This window comes from Triticum urartu, chromosome 7, assembly GCF_003073215.2.
Source record: "Triticum urartu cultivar G1812 chromosome 7, Tu2.1, whole genome shotgun sequence".
Classification (NCBI taxonomy): Eukaryota; Viridiplantae; Streptophyta; class Magnoliopsida; order Poales; family Poaceae; genus Triticum; species Triticum urartu.
The window spans coordinates 684,252,049-684,268,800 of NC_053028.1; the positions used below are offsets into that span (position 1 = coordinate 684,252,049).

General features: G+C 45.1%; 2 protein-coding genes across 2 annotated transcripts; one reads left to right on the plus strand and one right to left on the minus strand.

The window, feature by feature from the left end:
- The first annotated feature begins 1,547 nt into the window (after positions 1-1,547).
- On the plus strand, positions 1,548-13,250 carry LOC125519405. Its single transcript, XM_048684223.1, has 3 exons — positions 1,548-1,673; positions 9,622-10,773; positions 13,173-13,250. Exons 1-3 carry the CDS (start codon positions 1,548-1,550, stop codon positions 13,248-13,250), a joined length of 1,356 nt encoding a protein of 451 aa, XP_048540180.1.
- A 691-nt stretch (positions 13,251-13,941) lies between these two features.
- Positions 13,942-16,474, minus strand: LOC125519406 (putative disease resistance protein RGA3). Its single transcript, XM_048684224.1, has 2 exons — positions 16,085-16,474; positions 13,942-15,572 (listed from the first exon to the last, which is right to left on the minus strand). The coding sequence occupies exons 1-2, from the start codon at positions 16,472-16,474 to the stop codon at positions 14,280-14,282; spliced, it is 1,683 nt and encodes a 560-aa protein (XP_048540181.1). The 3' UTR covers positions 13,942-14,279.
- Between the last annotated feature and the right edge of the window lie 278 nt (positions 16,475-16,752).

The following is a 16,752-nucleotide window of genomic DNA, read 5'->3' on the forward strand; positions in this document are numbered from 1 at the left end:
TCTATGCACCATGTTTATTTCCTTCCCATCATAATTATCAGACAGATTGTCTAATTGAGAGTGTTTTTTTTGCAATTTCAATTCTGGTTTGGTTGATTTAGTGTATTTATTTTCTTGGGCTCATGGAAAAAATATGGAACATAGTCCTGAATTGTTGTCTTGTTTGTTCTGATTGCTATTTTAAGAGAATGAGATTAGTAAGAGAAAGAATCTTGCACACTATGAGTAGCTTATGCATGAGTCCTGATGGAATCACAAAAAACACTAGATCATTGATAATCATCTTCGAGTAGTAGTTTTGATGGCCAGGGAAACGAAGGAATGCAAGAGTAGATCCAGTTTAACAGAGCTCATTTAGTCAAGCAGAGCTCATTTTTACACTTCTCTTTTGATAGGTATAAGGAGTCAGAAAAGCTCTCATTTAGTCATTTTCACATGTATAATTTTATCTTGTGTCCTGTTTTCAGATAAACCTCCATAACTGGTATGGTCACAACTAAGATCCTGAGTCACTGCTCTAAATAAGAATACCTTGTGCTCACAGGCCACTGAAACTAGATTCCGCGATGTTGTTTTTATCTGAAATGAACCTCATAAGATCAAGGAAGTGCTTATCACATACTCCCTCCATTCTAATGAATAAGGCATGCATGCATTCCAAAATTCATCTTTGACCAGAAATTAGAAAATCAATATATATATTTTATGACTTAAAAGTTACACCATTGAAAGCTTCTTCCGAATATGAATACAACAGTATAATTTTTGTCACATACAATTCACATTTGATTGGTCTAATTTATGGTCAAAGTTCAATTTCGAAATGCGTGTGCACCTTATTCATTTGAATAAAGGGAGTAGGCAACTGGAAGCTTTCTTTATTGTGTTAAATCTCCACCATTCTTAGATCCTCATATCATGGCTCTCCTACTCTCAAAGCAAATTATATTTGTTGAGATGATCGACTGAAACTTAAGGTGTTTTTAGGTGATTGTGTATTAGCCATTCTGTAAGTTGAATCAGAGGGGACACCCAGTTCTGATTTTCTTTCCATATTGTGACTCATTTTTGTATTTGGATGGCTGACTAGCACCTAGTGTGTTTGTTTTCTCTACTAATACACCCAGTTTTTTTCCTTGTTTGTAGTAAGAAGATTGCTATACTGCTAGGTGCCTAGGTAGTAGTCCCTCCATCTGGGTTTATTAGGACCCCTCGTATTTGGGGTCAAACTTTGACAATAAATTTTACTGATAAAACATAAACAATATGTCACAATAAATATACCGTTGGAATCCTCTTTGGAATACAAATCCAATAGTATTCTTTTTTTTAGTCAAGGGGCAGCACACTTTCTGCCTTCCACTCATTCACAATCTTCTTTTACAAACAATGGTCCTGATAACATCAGGTACACTATTATACCACAGGACCCAGCATCATGTTCAGCAGATTTTACCAAAACATGGGCTATCTCATTACTACAGTGATTTACATGCTTGAACTTACAAGATAAAAAGATTGATGCTCTAATCTTGATATCTCTGATGATGGCGCCTATTGGGAGTCTGTCAAAGCCTGAACTTTGCACCTTATGTATCAAAGATAAGCAGTCTGAAGCTAGTTCAGTCTTCTGGAAACCTGAGTTCTTGGCGAAGACAAGGGCCTGGCGCAAGGCAAGGGCTTCAGCCACTTCTGGGACTTGCACATGATCCAAAACACCCCGATTTTCTGTCTGCACAGATCCTTGGTGATCACGAACCACGGCGCTATAACCCGCTTGTCCAGAGTGGGCAAAATCGTCCCATAATACTTTTTGTAGCATATAAATCATATAGATGGTCAAAGTTTGATCAAAATTACGAGGGGGCCTAATAAACCCGGACAGAGGAAATATATGATCTTCTGCTGTCCTGCAACATGGAATTACCACTTAAGTTTTTTTCATGACTCATTTATTTATGTTGACTTGCCTCAGTCTGGCTATGTATTCCAACCTTTATTGCAAATTACAATTCTAACACACTAAAGCGAGTCTTTGGAGTCACATGTTCTGAATTTTAGTTGAGATCAATAATCAATATTACCAATGTGATGTATCAGATGACAGCTAGTATATTTGTTCTCGCTGCCAATACCTCCAGTTTCTTTCTTCTTTTTAAGTTAGAAGGTTGTTATACTGCTAGGTGCATATATACTAGTACTAAGGTATAGTATATGAACTCCTGCAACACGAAGGTCCCAATTCTGAAGTTTTTCACGTCTCATTTCTTTGTGGTGACTTGTCTATGTCTGGCTATGCATTCCAACTTCTATTACAAATTCCAATCTAAGCACACTGAAGCGAGTGTTTGCAGTCACATATTGCAGATTCTGTTGAGATTAATATTATCAATGTGACAATGCTACTCTGCAAGACTCTTCTTTGGTGCCTAAACTTGTACCTTATCTGTTCAGGTTCAGATCGGCATTGCTAATTCGAAGTAACAGTGATTTCAATAGCTTGGAGTTCTCTAGGACGTGATCGCCTTGCCTACAAGACAACACGATCTACATTGCTTCACCTGGCGGTAGTCATATCTATGTTTCGGTTAATTAACTGTAACATTAATGTGGACCTTCACTGCCTAAGAACGTGGCATTGAAACTATGAGCTCCTCTAAGTCGACAATTGTGTTAAAAGCTAGCTGTTGTATATTTTCAAGTCAGATTTTTCTTTCTTAATTATTAGTTAGAGTTGCTACAACAGACACAGTCTGACTATTGGCAAAACGGTCAACTGATAACGAAGGCAAGAACAATATAAGCATGCAGCACCAACCTGCAGCTGGAGGGACTCAATTCTCTGTTGTTGCTGCTGTACGGTGCCCTCAGGACACTAAGTTCGGATGACCAGTAGAAGTAACGATAATTTGTTCCTCGTGAAATCTTGAATATGCACAAACTGGGTGGAAATTTTTCTCTGTTGTCTGATCTTTTGTCCCTTTTTCTTCAGATTTGACGGAGTTTTTTTTAACCAGGCATAACCCCTTTTCCGTTACTTAGCATAACGGAAATACATTTTGTTCTGCATCACCATTTCTGAGACAGATTTGACGGAGCTGTAATCTGACCAGCATTCTTGAGTCCATAGTGGTTTGTGATTTCAATAGTGTGCATTTCTCCCACCTGTAATCGCTTTGCTTGCTTACAAGACACACACGACAATCTACAGGGCTTCCCTTTGCGGTGATAATGTCTTTGTTTTTCTTTCTTTGATGCTAAGCAGTGGTGTGGCTGTTCCATGGCTATAAGATTGTCACAATGAAATTAAGGGTTCGTATCAATCAATACCCGTGGTAATGCTAACTGATGTACTCCGTATTTATCAAGTGACCTCTCGAAAACCTAGTTAGACTAATTATAACAAGGGAAATCTAACAAGTGGTCAACCCAACACAAACACTAAAGCACTATACTGTAAGCAGCATGGAGCTGGCGCCGGTTGCTTGTTATTGTTGCCAACAAATCCTCTGGTTAGTTGGGTTGTATATTTGTATGTTTTGTATCATATCGTGCGTGTCAACCTAGGTCCATATGTTGCCTGTCAAAGTCCTTTGGATCACATATGACGTCTTCAACAACCGCTCGTTCAATCAAAAGGCGATAATGGAGATAACTGTTCTCCTCCTTTTTTCCGCGGCTTGAAACGCGATAAGGGAGACAATTTTTTTCCTCCTTTTCTCAGCGGCGGGGACGTGGAGCCTTCTGCACTAGCAACACAAGGATGCAGGGAACCTTGGCTCTCTGCTTTGGCTATTTAGTTTGGGATGTGTTTTTTTAATTTCCCATGGCATCATCTCATTGACGGCCGTACCGACGTTCTAAATAAGGTCTCCCCAGCATTAGCTCCGTTCAGCATCACCCTCTCTGTGTGAAGTCAATGAATCCGTGAGATTTGCCCTTGGTCACTCCCTTGGTGTGGAGTATTTCATTTTTTTTCTAAATGGTGTGGCACTTAGCATCTTCAATGGTGATGTAGTTGTCCATGTACAAGGGAGGACGGGCGGTCTAGGAACATGGATGGTGGCTCGAGGGTGCCAAATCAGGTGGTTTGCCCTGGTGTATTAATCACAAGCGATGAGTTTGGGGTTCAAAGAGCATGGTGATGATCCCCGTTTGACGCGCCACATTGTCATTGACTCTATCGCCTATGACCGTGAGCTTCTTCTTTGATTCACAAAGCCCTTTAGTGGCACGATGCTCCATGCATCATGTCCGATGACAACGGGTGATGGTGATTATAGTTGCAAAACACCCTATGGTTTTTTATTATTTTTCTAGGGTGTTCTATAAATATTCCAACATAGTGTCGTCTTCCAGATGTTTTTCGTGGTTTCCACATGTATGTGTTGCACGGTGACATGTGTTTAACAGATGCATGATAATTCTTAGAAAAGGAGAACAAGTGGAGACACAATGAAGACTAAATTCCAGAAAGATTCTTAGAGGCTAGCAGAAAACCTTCATACTGCCCTAGTTTGGGTGGTTTCCAATTTTAAGATTCTAGTATTTCCACCGCAAAACACACACTAGCATTTCCTCGAGGGTGAAAGAACATGCGGTGCCCCCATGTTTGGTTTTGGTAATTGATGACAATCTCTATGGACTAATGGTTTCCTTGAGTTATATTTGAAGGTTTTGTCCATAGACTTTTCTTGGAGTGCATGTGTTGATTTCAAGGAGAGTTTGTGTCGACCAAGGTGTTATTCAAGGAATTATCCAAAGATTGGTCATGTGAGAGTTGAGCTTATTGCAAGCATGTCTTGAAGAAGAAGATTGTGTGATCATTCATGTCTACCTTCAAGACATCATTCAAATGAAGAGAATTGGAAAGGTTCAAGGTTGATCAAGACTAAGTCAAGAGTGAATCAAGTTGATCAACTCACAAAGCGCAGAAGATGTACCGAGAGGGATCAAGTGATCCCATGGTATGGTAAGAATTGTCAATTACGCTTTGTGTACTAACCCATGGTCTTCGTGAGAGTTTCTTTGTGGGGTTAGGTTGCGGTGTGCAAGTTCAAGTGGAGCATCACGAAGAGATCAAATGCTTGAAGCTTGCCGTCCTTTGTGGTGACAATGGACTTGTGAAGATGTGCGGAAGAAAGGCTCACCTATAGTGGAGTATGGGGGAGCAATCAACTAGTCTTCATCGAGCCAACACAATCAAGAAAGGTGGTCCAACTTGAGGAAGTCAAGATCGTCATCATCTAGCTCAAGTGGACCATGTGCAAGGCAAAGGTTTGCCCTTGATAGGTTTTCTATTTTACCGGTCTCATGATGGTAGTTGGGAGACCGGGTTATAGGATCGATTGCCGTACTATCAAGGGGGGCTCTCGATGAGTAGCTTGATCGTATCGTTCGTTGAGAGCTCAAACCATTGCATCCTTGCATCATCTTTCTTGGTTCTTGTTTGGTTCTCTTTGAGAGTCTTAGAGCTTATGGTCATCTTGATGACAAGCTCGAGTTCATCGAAAACGGAGTTCACATGCATCTTCTATGATGTTTTTGATGTTGGAGGTTTTGCCGGTTCTTCTCGGTTGGAGGTTCACTCCTCTATTTGTTGGCATACCTCCCCTGCCTCTTCTTACTATATCCAGTCGCTGTTTTGATGCTACTCGTCGTCTTGTTTCCAACAAGTTTGAGTTTGCTCAATTCGGAGCTCATATGCAGAAGTTATGGCAGTTCTGGTTTTCTTGAGAGTGGTTTTTGTCTGGTCCCAGCGGTAGTACCGCGTGCCCCAGCGGTAGTACCGCTTGGAGCTCTCAGCCGTTGTACCGCTGCTTCCGGGCGGTGGTATCGCCAACTTGCTCAGCAAAGTCTTGGGCGGTTGTTCCAGCCAGGCACCGCCCAAGTACCGGTCAGGCCTCTGTTTTGATGCGGTACTTGGGCGGTGGTGGCCCGGTTGGTCCGGTCGTACCGGTACCACCAGTGTCCGGAGCGGTTCTATCGCTCAGGACTTAGCCGCCCGAGCGCTCAAGGCCATGCGGTTGCACCGGTCCGGTACCGCTCGACTACCGCACTCAGGGGTGACTCCCTTCTGTTCCTATGCGGTGGTTGAGCGGTGGCTGGGCGGTTGGTCCGGTTGTTCTTCTCAACCGGTGCTACCGCCTGGTCGCCCGATTGTACCGCCTGGTAGGGTTCTGCACGTATACTGTGAGTTCCGGTTGTACCGGGACCAGGAGCGGTAGTACCGCTCGTGTGCGGGCTGAGCACATAACGGTTGGATTTTCCCCCTCCTATAAAAGGGGGTCTTCTTCCCCTTTGACCCCAACCTTTTGAGCTCGTGTTCTTCCCCCATTGTTGACCTTCTTTGAGCTTGCTAACTCTCAATCCCTCCATGGATTTTTGCTAGTTTTTGAGGGAAAAGAGAGAGGAGATCTAGATCCACATTTCCACCAATCACTTTCTCCTCTATGTGAGGGGAACCCCTTGGATCTAGATCTTGGAGTTCTTGGTGTTCTCCTTCTTGTTCTTCCTCTCATTTTCCTCCCTAGCATTAGTTGCTCCGGTGGGATTTGAGAGAGAAGGACTTGGGCACTCTGTGTGCCCTTGCCATTGCATTTGGTGCATCGGTTTGAGTTCTCCACGGTGATACGTGGAAGTGAAGTTTGAGAAGCTTATTACTCTTGGGTGTTTGGGCACCCTAGAGCTTGTTCCTCTTGGGTGCCTTGGCGCCCTAGACGGTTGGTGTTGTTCGGAGCTCAATCATTGTGGTGTAAAGCTCTGGGCAAGCGTCGGGGTCTCCAATTAGGTTGTGGAGATCGCCCCGAGCAATTTGACGGGTACCGGTGACCGCCCCCAAGGGTTGCCAAAGTGTACGGGTTCGGTGACCACCCCCAAGGGTTGCCATTTGTACGGGTTCGGTGACCGCCCTCAAGGGTCCCTTCGTGGAATCACGGCATCTTGCATTGTGCGAGGGCGTGAGGAGATTACAGTGGCCCTAGTGGCTTCATGGGGAGCATTGTGCCTCCACACCGCTCCAAACGGAGATTAGCATCCGCAAGGGTGTGAACTTCGGGATACATCGTCGTCTCCGCGTGCCTCGGTTATCTCTTACCCGAGCTCTTTACTTATGCACTTTACTTTGTGATAGCCGTATTGTTTCTTGTCATATATCTTGCTATCGCATAGTTGCTTATCTTGCTTAGCATAAGTTGTTGGTGCACATAGGTGAGCCTAGTTGTTTTAGGTTTTGTGCTTGACAAATTAACCGCTAGGTTTATTCCGCATTTGTTCAAGCCTAAATCGTAATTATTTTAAAACGCCTATTCACCCCCCCCTCTAGGCGACATCCACGATCTTTCAGAGGGAGGCCGCCGATTCTGCTTCAGACGTGACATATTTTCTTGGTGAGTTTCCTTTACTTGCCTTCTTGCGTTTTTTAGGAGTAATATAGGCTGGAGGCGGTGACGGGACAGAGCCATTAGTGCCAAATTTATCTCCACCCCCCCCCTCGATGTTGATACTGACATTCTTGACTAAACCGTTGCCCCTTGTTTGGGCTCACCCTCCTTGCCAACATTCATGTCGAGCCTTTTCATATCCCGAATTTTTATCTCGCTTGGTTCTATGCCATCTCCATCCTTCACCTCCTGCTATTTTCATGGAGCTTTGAGCTGTATCAACGGTATCTTCTTCCTCCCCCAAACCTATATCTTCGGAGCTTCTTTTTTCATGGGATTCCACCACGATCGCGTCCTCTACATCGAGAGCAACCCTGTGAGGAGCTCATGCCACCGCGACCACCACCCTGGGAGACCCGGGTCTTCCTTCTCTTTGCCACCAACCATTTGCCCCATTGTATACTATCAATCCGCTGTCGTTGGATTCCTCCTTATCATGTCCTAGCAAACCGCAAACCTCGCAGAAGTAACTGATTTGTTTTCATACTCCACATCCAGAAACAATCTTTATCTAGCCAGGTTTAACGAAGTTCATCGTATCAAGGGCTCGCTCACTTCAATCTTCACCCCTACTTGCACATAATTGCTCTCAAAGTACCACGTAGGGGTCAGCTCAACGCTCTGCACCGTCCCAATTCTCCGAGCTAATTGGTCTGTAATCAGATCTTTGCTATATAAATCTGGAATCTTATGTATTTGTGCCCCACAACGAGACCCTGCCAAGATTTATTGTTTTCGGCACCTTTTCCCCACCAAAATATTCAAGCAACACCATGAGACCACGGAAGATCCAGGGCTCTTGAAACATCACCCTCTTACAGTCTTCAAGACAAAAGATCTAGACCACAGAAAGATTGTCCTCTACCTCTCTGATCTCTGGCTCATGGGCTAGGTTCTAGATGAATATTAATGTTTCCTTGAACACTGCACTGCTGAAGTTCTTGGTGGTGTGTACCTTCGCCACCTCCATCTAGCGGGGTGATTTGGCCATCTCGTTGGTCTCCTCAAGCCCCACGCACATGCCATTAAGTTCCCCTTCATGCAACCTCATCATCCTCAAAGCATCCTCCAGACCCCCTCGGATTGCTTCTCCTTTCCTCTGACTGCCCCTCATGAACTCGAACTAGAGCTGCCATGACGACACACTTGAAAGCACTGGCGGAGCTTAGATTGATTCCTTGGGCGGGCCAGTCTTGAGAAGAAAGCATATAGAAAACAAATGGGCCAGGCCACTTGGCAGGCAGGTGGGCAGTGTTTCAGCTAGGCAGGGCGGGCCAGAGCACGGGTTGGCCCCAACGTAGCTCCGCCACTGCTTGAAAGCCTTCAAGGGCAACGAACGAAGATGCAATCACTCGGGTGCTGTCCACAACAAAGACCAAGGCCAGGCGAACGGGACAACCGTTCCCGTAGTCAGCCCAAGAATCTGCACGACGAATATCGAAGGTGGTGAGCAAACAGTAGGAACAACTCGACACCGACATGAGGTACCGACGGAGTAGGCTAAACCCTAATCGCCTGGATAGGGTAGTGTTGATATCTACTAGTAGCTTCTTGAACAAGTGGAGACACGTTGAAGATTAAATCCTAGAATAATTTGCAGAGGCCAGTAGAAACCTGGTTTGGATGGTTTCCAATTTAAACACTGTAGCATTTCCAGCGCAAAAAAAGAAAGAGAGAAAAACTCTAGCATCGTTACAAGCCCACTTCGGTAGCACAAAGGAAAAAAAATCACTCTCCCCCAACTTCAGCCCTCGTTCTGGGGAACATTAATGATCCAACCGTCATTGAAGCATTGGCTTGTAGGGAGGGCTTAGCCCTTGCTGCTGACCTGAACCTTGCAAGCATTACTATTGCATCAGATTGCCAAACGTTAGTGACTGACATTGATCAAGGTTCGAGTGCTGCAAACGGTGCAATTGTGCGGGAGATACAAGGAAGGATGGGCCATTTTACCGGCTGTCTTATTATTCACGAACGGAGAAACTTCAATTTTGAAACCCACAATTTAGCAAAACACGCTTCTTCTTTAGATTTTGGTCGTCGTGTTTAGCTGGATCTCCCTTATGATCCTCTGAATGTACCTGTAAACATTGCTGTTACTGTTTAATAAAGCGCATGTTTTGCCTTAAAAAAAAAGCAGGCAGCCGCACACATCCGCCGCCGCCGGCACCTCCACTAGGGTTCCCGGCGGCCACCTGCTCTGCCGACCGGTCAGGAGATGGCGTCACCACTGACGGACCTCCCCGTCCACCTCCTGGCCGAGATCTTCCTCTGGCTGCTCGACCCGGCTGACCTCGCCCGCGCCTCCGCGGCCTGCGTCACCTTCCGCCGGCTCGCCACCAACGGCTCCTTCCTCCGCGCCTTCCGCAGCCTCCACGCCCCGCTCCACCTCGCGCTCCTCAACCTCGGCGGGTTCCACCCAGCCCTCCCGCCTCACCCCTCCGCGCCCACCGCCCGCGCGCTCGCCCTCGTCGCCGACTTCAAGTTCTCGTTCCTCCCCTCCCACCGCCGATGGATCGTGTGGGACGTCCGCGACGGCCGCGTCCTCCTCTCCCGCAAGATCACAGAAGATGGGCAGCCCCGAGTCTTCCCGGAGCTCGCGGTGTGCGACCCCTTGCACCGGCGGTATTTCCTGCTTCCCCCAGTACCTGACGACCTAGCCGCTTCGGTGGAGCACAGGCTCCCCCACCCTTTCCTCGCTCCCATCGGCGAGGAGGAGGCGGCACCCACGGAAGAGACGGCATTCAGGGTGATCTGTTTGGCACCTGGCAAAACTAAGCTGGCGGCCTTCGCCTTCTCTTGGAGCACAGGACAATGGCGAGATGCTGCATCCAAGTATTTGAGTGATTTGGGCCTTGCCATGGGTGACTCGGACATGATGTCATGGATGAACCCTTTTTATCTCAGGCGCCATTATGCTTATGGTTGCTTCTACTGGGACTTTCTCGTGGTCAAGCGGAACCTGTTGCTCGTGCTTGACATCAGGAGGATGGAGTTCTCCATTGCAGAACTACCACCCGGAGAATGGTATAGGAAAGGTGTAGCCATTGTTGAGGCAGGGGAAGCCAGGCTTGGGATGTTTGGTCTCCGTGGTGAAAATGAAATTGCATCTGATCTCAGTTATGCCATTGTGCGAAACAGCGGTGAGAGTACCAACCAGTGGCTGATGGAGAAGACAATCTCACTAGATTCTGGGTACCACTATTTTATCAAAGCTGTAACAGAGAGGTGTTTGCTATTGATGAGAACAGAATCCCTGCGAGGTTCACCTATAGAGAAGCCACTCCTTGAGTATTTCACAATGGACATCAACACATTGCAGCTTCAGAGGGTTTGTGCGAAACAATTCATGCTTAGGCTGGCGCCGTCAAGCATATATGCCTACTTTTTTCAAACCGGGATATATACCAACTTTCCACCATCGTTGTTACCTCCACGGACAGTATGAAGTGGTAAAATTTCTATTCCATGATTCCATCCTTGTTATCTCCTTCCCTTTGTAATCATCGCACAGCTTATCTAATTCTTGATTGTTCATTACTACAATTGATTATTCTTGTTTACATGATTTATTAATATTTGTTTTCTTGTGTGTGTGTGTGGGAAAGCTAAGCATGCTTGAGAGCATATTTGTGTTCTGTTATCTTGTTTGTTCCAACTGGCATTTTAATTGAATGAGGTTGGTAAGAAAATAATATCTTGGACATTGTGAGTAGCTTATGCACGAGTCCTGATGGAACCAATTATTTCCAATGTAACATAGAAGGAATACAAGTTTGGATCCAGTTTACCTTGGATTGTTTCACCTCAAGAAATTTCATTGAAGTCAAGGACAACTCATTTTGTACATTAGTATTCTTTTGATAGATATACAAGTAGGGAGAAAAGTTTCCTTTTAATCATTTTCGCATGTATAATTTATTAATTTTATGTTGTGATGTTATTTAGAAATCTGCATAATTTGGTACGGTCAGAAACAAGATTCTGAGTTACTGTTTTAAATACTAAGAATAGCTTATGCTCACAAGCTGTTTTATCTGAAATCAACCTCAAGGGAGTGCTTATTGCTGCACAGGCAACCAAAATTCTTGTTTATTTCAGTCAATCTCGACCACCTTTAGATCCTCGTGTCATGGTAGTTCTCCTGAATTTTAAAGCAGATCAAATGGGTGAGATGATTGACTTAAACTTTCCCTTGGAGGCACAACAGCCTGTTTCTCCGAGAAACCTGGAAAGCAAATGGTTGGTGTGTAAAGTAAAAGCAAGGGGAAATAGTACTTTGTCGTGAAAACATATTCACAATCCTGCTGTTAGCACCACCATCATCATTCTTATTTCTAAGTAAAACAAAAGGGAAATTCATATGGTCTTATGTACTAGCCTGCAATGGCAATGACAGGCTAAACTTTCAGTATAACATATTGCTGTACATTTGATTTATCAGCTACTGAACAAGCTACTTACTTGAATTAGGAGTTCCTCACGCCAACAGCCAGCTCCCTGGTAGAACGTCACACCAATACTCTGAAAACTTTGCTGTCCTCAGGTGGTTTCAGGTGCTTGTGCATTAGCAATTCAACGAGATGAATCTTGTATTTGTTTCCTTTCTGTGAGGCCCTTTTGTACTGGGATCGATGGCAGACAGCACCTAGTGTGTTGGTTCTTGCTACCAATACACACCAGTTTCTTTCATTTTTTCAGTTGAATTTTGCTATACTGCTAGGTGCCTAGGCAGTATATGAACGCTGGAACATGAATGTACCAATTCTGCGTGACTCAAGTTTTTCATGAATCATTTCCTTTATTATGTTGGCGTGCCTCTGTCTGGCTATGTATTCCAACCTGTATTTCAAATTACAAGGCTAAGCACACTGAACTGGGTGTTTTGCAGTGACACATTTCAAATTCAGCTAAGAGCAGTATAGCAATTAGATACTCCCTCCGATCCAAAATAAGTGTTGAAATTTGAACTAAAACAACAACACTTATTTTCGACCGGAGGGAGTACTACATAAGCGCGTATAATTTGTTCATTTAATAGGTCGTAAGATCTCAAATATGTGTACAAGTTGGACCCAAGTTTCTTCTCTGGTATCTAAACTTCTGTCCTTTTGTTTGTCCAGATTCAGTGGAGTCGCCAACAGATCAGCTTTTCTGAGTTCAGAGTGGTTGCTGTTTCGATACCATGGAGTTGTCACCAGATGTGATCCAGCTTGCTGACAGGCTGGTGCATGTCAATCTCATATGTGAATGTTGTTCTTGTTTTCATGCTACTTCAAAGTATTTGTTGTATGTTTACTGTTTGCATTGTTAGGGGCTTGGCGGCGAGGACAGGGCAGCTCAATCACTTCTCAACCCAAAAGTGATTATGTGTATATGTGTGTTTGGTTTGGTTCTTGTGGCATTGATTTGAGCTTGCGAATGTGAGCAAAACAAAAGGAGCCACAGACAATGAAATTAGCACGTTCAGTCAGTCAACAATTGTGGGAAAAACAAGATTTTTGTTTTCAAGTACATTTCGACTCAATGAGTCTATCAATGTATTCATGTACATTTGCAGGTCATATCCTTCTTTTAAACACATTTTTAGCCAAAGGCAGCAGCCCAAAACTTGGACTCCGGCACTGTCCACTTCACGCCTTGGACTCTGGCAAGGCAATGTTTTTCTTCCCCCTTTTTGATGAAATGGCAAGGCACTGTTTGACCAAAGGATGTCAATCGTGTTTGCAGGCCAACCAGAACATCGTTGCCAACCAGAACGTATTCAGAACAGAGGACAGGCCGACGTGTGCAGAGCACTTCCCCTGAATGCCCAACCAGGAGAAATACAAATGCGACTACTGAAAATGAATGGAAGACTCAATGACAGGAGCAGGTCCCCCGATTAGCTTCGCCCAATCTGGTAAGCTCCTCATACCATACCATGCTATGTAGCCCCTGATTCCTAGCAATCAAATCAGATACTTTGGTGAACGATGCTACAAACGACAGGAAATGAACAAACTCAGTGATCACCATTCCAAAGTGTTACAAATCATATATAAGTACTGTATATAGGAAGCAAATTAATCCAGTGTTCCACGTTATTACATCCATAGTAGACAGCAAACAACTCATAAATCCATACATAGGAGTAAACGACTAATAAATCTATTGTTCATGAATGCATGGAGACATAGCACCACCTCACGCGTAAACATGCAAGACTTAACAAACCCAAGTCGGCATAACCCAGCGAACAGGTTACCCAGTAAGAGAGCCTGTAGATTTAGCAAGAGTCTGACGGCTTCGACTTCGACTTCATCTCCCATCCTCAACCAGGGCATGCGGCTGACAGTTAGTAGCCAAATCAGAAAAATACCAACAACCTTAACGGCTAATAGTTGCGGTTACATTTATTGAATACAAAAAATGGAAAACGAAGTCAAAAGAATCTAACTACATACCTTCTCTTTTTCACTATAGAATGTAATTGTTTTCTTTGGAATGTGCTCAATCTTCTGCCAGTTTGGATCATCGGTCGTTACACAAGATTGTATGAACTCGTCACTGCAGTACCTGACTGTAATCTCCTCAAGAGACTTGGGCAGTGTTGGAAGCGACCGCATATTCTCACACGACTGTATAATCAGCGTCTTGAGTGATGTGAGGTGCTCCATATTAACTGGTAAGGCATTCAAGCTGCAGTCCGCAACGATAAACTCCTCAAGAGAATTGGGCAGTGTTGGAAGCAACCGCATATTCTTGCAGATAGTGATCCTCAGTATCTTGAGCGATGTAAGGTGTTCCATATTGTCTGATAAGGTATCCAAGCTGCAGTACATGACCCTAATCTCCTCAAGAGATTTGGGCAGTGTGGGAAGTGACCGCATATTCTCGCATGCCTGTATATATATCCAGTTTCTTGAGTGATGTGATGTGTTCAATATTGCCTGGCAAGGCACTGACGCTGCAGCGCACGACTTTAAACTCTTCAAGAGACTTGGGCAGCATTGGGAGCGACCGCATATTCTTGCAATTCCAGATCTCAAATTTCTTGAGCGATGTGAGGTGCTCCACATTTCCTCGTAAGGCATCCCTGCTGCAGTTCATGACGTTAATCTCCTCAAGAGACTTGGGCAGTGTTGGAAGCGACAGTACATTCTTGCATGAATCTATTTCCAGTCTCTTGAGCGCTGTGAGGTGCTCCATATTGCCTTGTAAGGCATCCCAGCTGCAGCCCCTGACTGTAATCATTTCAAGAGACTTGGGCAGTGTTGGAAGCGACCGTATATTCTTGCATGACGTGATCACCAGTTTCTTGAGCGACGTGAGGTCCTCCATGTTGCCTGGTAAGGCATCCCAGCTGCAGCTCCTGACTGTAATCATTTCAAGAGACTTGGGCAGTATTTGAAGCGACCGTATATTGTCGCATGACTGGATCTCCAGCTTCTTGAGAGATGTGAGGTGCTCCATGTTGCCTGGTAAGGCATCCCAGTTGCAGCCAGAAAGAAATAGTGACTGAAGATGAATGAAAGCCCCAAGGTCAGGAGCAGGTCCCAGTTGGATCCATCCCCTGAACGTAAGTTCTTTCAGGTTCTTTGGGCTGCCGTTATGTTTACCCATCATCCAACTCGGTAACCTTGCACCGTGGTAATTCCAGAGTTCTAGTCTTTCAAGGTACTTCGATGGGCAAAGACCCTCAAGTACCTCTGCTTCAACTTCTGGACTGCAGCTATCATCATCCCAGGACAGTACCACTTTTGTGAGTTTTTCCTTGCCAGCAAGATCGACTTCAAGAGCGTCCTCCTTGCTCTGAACATTCTCAAGACCGCATATCAGCAGCTTGCCTTGAAGCTTGTTTAGGTGTTTCAGCTGATGTGGCTCATACCCCTGTTCCCTTCTTATTCTGAAGAATGGTGGCGTCTGGAGCCATATCAACCTGCCCACGTTAGGAAAATCAAAATCTGCCCAGCTGATTACACTGCGCAAGTTGACGAGGTTCATCATATCTTCACCTCTAGAAAAATCCAAACAATGGCAAGAACCAAAGTCTACCACCTGCATGTGGTAAAGCTTGGTAAAGGCGCCCGGTAAAGTTAGCCCGACAAATGCAGTCACCACAAAAGCAAAATATCGTAGATGCTTGAACTGACCAACAGAATCCGGGAATGAGAACCTAGTCTACACTACCGTATGAAGGAGAATTTTTAACTTCTAGAAAGGAGAGAGACCCCAGGCTCTGCATCGAGTGACACAGATCGTGCATCATGTATGAAGAAGAGTGCACCGAGAGGCATTGTTGTTCCGTCAGGAAAGCACCAAACACCAAACGTTGTGCTGTCAGGGTTACACAGGGAAGAGTGGAAGACGGTACTAGCTAGTGGAAGAGTGGGACAATCTTTGATTATTCCTGATAATTGGGCTAATTACTCTTAAGAAATAGTACTATGTAAACTCTTGATTCATTCGGCTCCAAAGAAATTAATCCTATTTTCCTAACAACCTGTGTCGTATCTCTTATTGCATTTGAAGATCTTAACATCCACTAGTTTACATAATTGTGGCAAACAAGTGAGAATGCATTCTGATTGGCAGCTATAGCCATATATCTATGTGGCACAAAAGGATGAACACATCCAAGCATGAAAGCAGGGAAATACCTTGTCTTTTAGGAGGGATCTCGGCATGGCAGACCGAAGAGTCTTCTTCAGCGAATCCATCTTACTGCCGGATGACTTGGCATCTTGGGCCTGCTTCTTGAGGCGCTGATACTCAACATCATCCAAGATGTCTTCGGCCTCATAGAGAGCAGACCTAAGCTTGTCTAACAGTGGCTCCAAGCGAGCCCTGTAGGTGCTCTCGTCGACTACTTCCATCACCCGCTGCAGTTGTAAAACTTGCATATCAACTATCTTCAGCTTCTCCGTCGCGTTAAAGTCCAGGACGGTGAAACCTTTGTTGAGGAGCCTGGGAATGATGGGTGAGGCGAGCCAACCTACTGCGGTTACGCCCCATCCTACAGCAGCACTAATGCTAATAGGATCCGCCATTGCAAGCGCTGGGGAGAGAAGGCTAGCTAGGCTCAGGCTGCAGGGTCTAAAGGCACATAGACCCTGCAGCAGCTGCAGGGGTGAGCACCGCCGGCGAGGTGAGTGCGAGGGGGGAGCTCTCTGATCTACTCTCCAGATCTGATGTGAGGCTAGGGTAGTGTGGGGAAACACAGATGACGCGGGATGGGTGTCATTTTCTATTCAGCGGCGGACGACTCGCCGGAGAAACAGGGTGGTTGGGTCGTCGGCGCGCGACGGCAAGATCAGGTCGGCCAGGG

Excerpts from the sequence above, each read along its gene's own strand:
- LOC125519405 (XM_048684223.1), top strand. The coding sequence starts at position 1,548 with ATGGCGCCTATTGGGAGTCTGTCAAAGCCTGAACTTTGCACCTTATGT. Across the intron at positions 1,674-9,621 it reads AGACAAGGGCCTGGCGCAAG|GGTTCCCGGCGGCCACCTGC; the intron begins GCAAGGGCTTCA and ends CACCTCCACTAG. Across the intron at positions 10,774-13,172 it reads ACACATTGCAGCTTCAGAGG|GCCAACCAGAACATCGTTGC; the intron begins GTTTGTGCGAAA and ends TCGTGTTTGCAG.
- LOC125519406 (XM_048684224.1), bottom strand. The coding sequence starts at position 16,474 with ATGGCGGATCCTATTAGCATTAGTGCTGCTGTAGGATGGGGCGTAACC. Across the intron at positions 15,573-16,084 it reads GATCCCTCCTAAAAGACAAG|TTCAAGCATCTACGATATTT; the intron begins GTATTTCCCTGC and ends TCTGTTGGTCAG.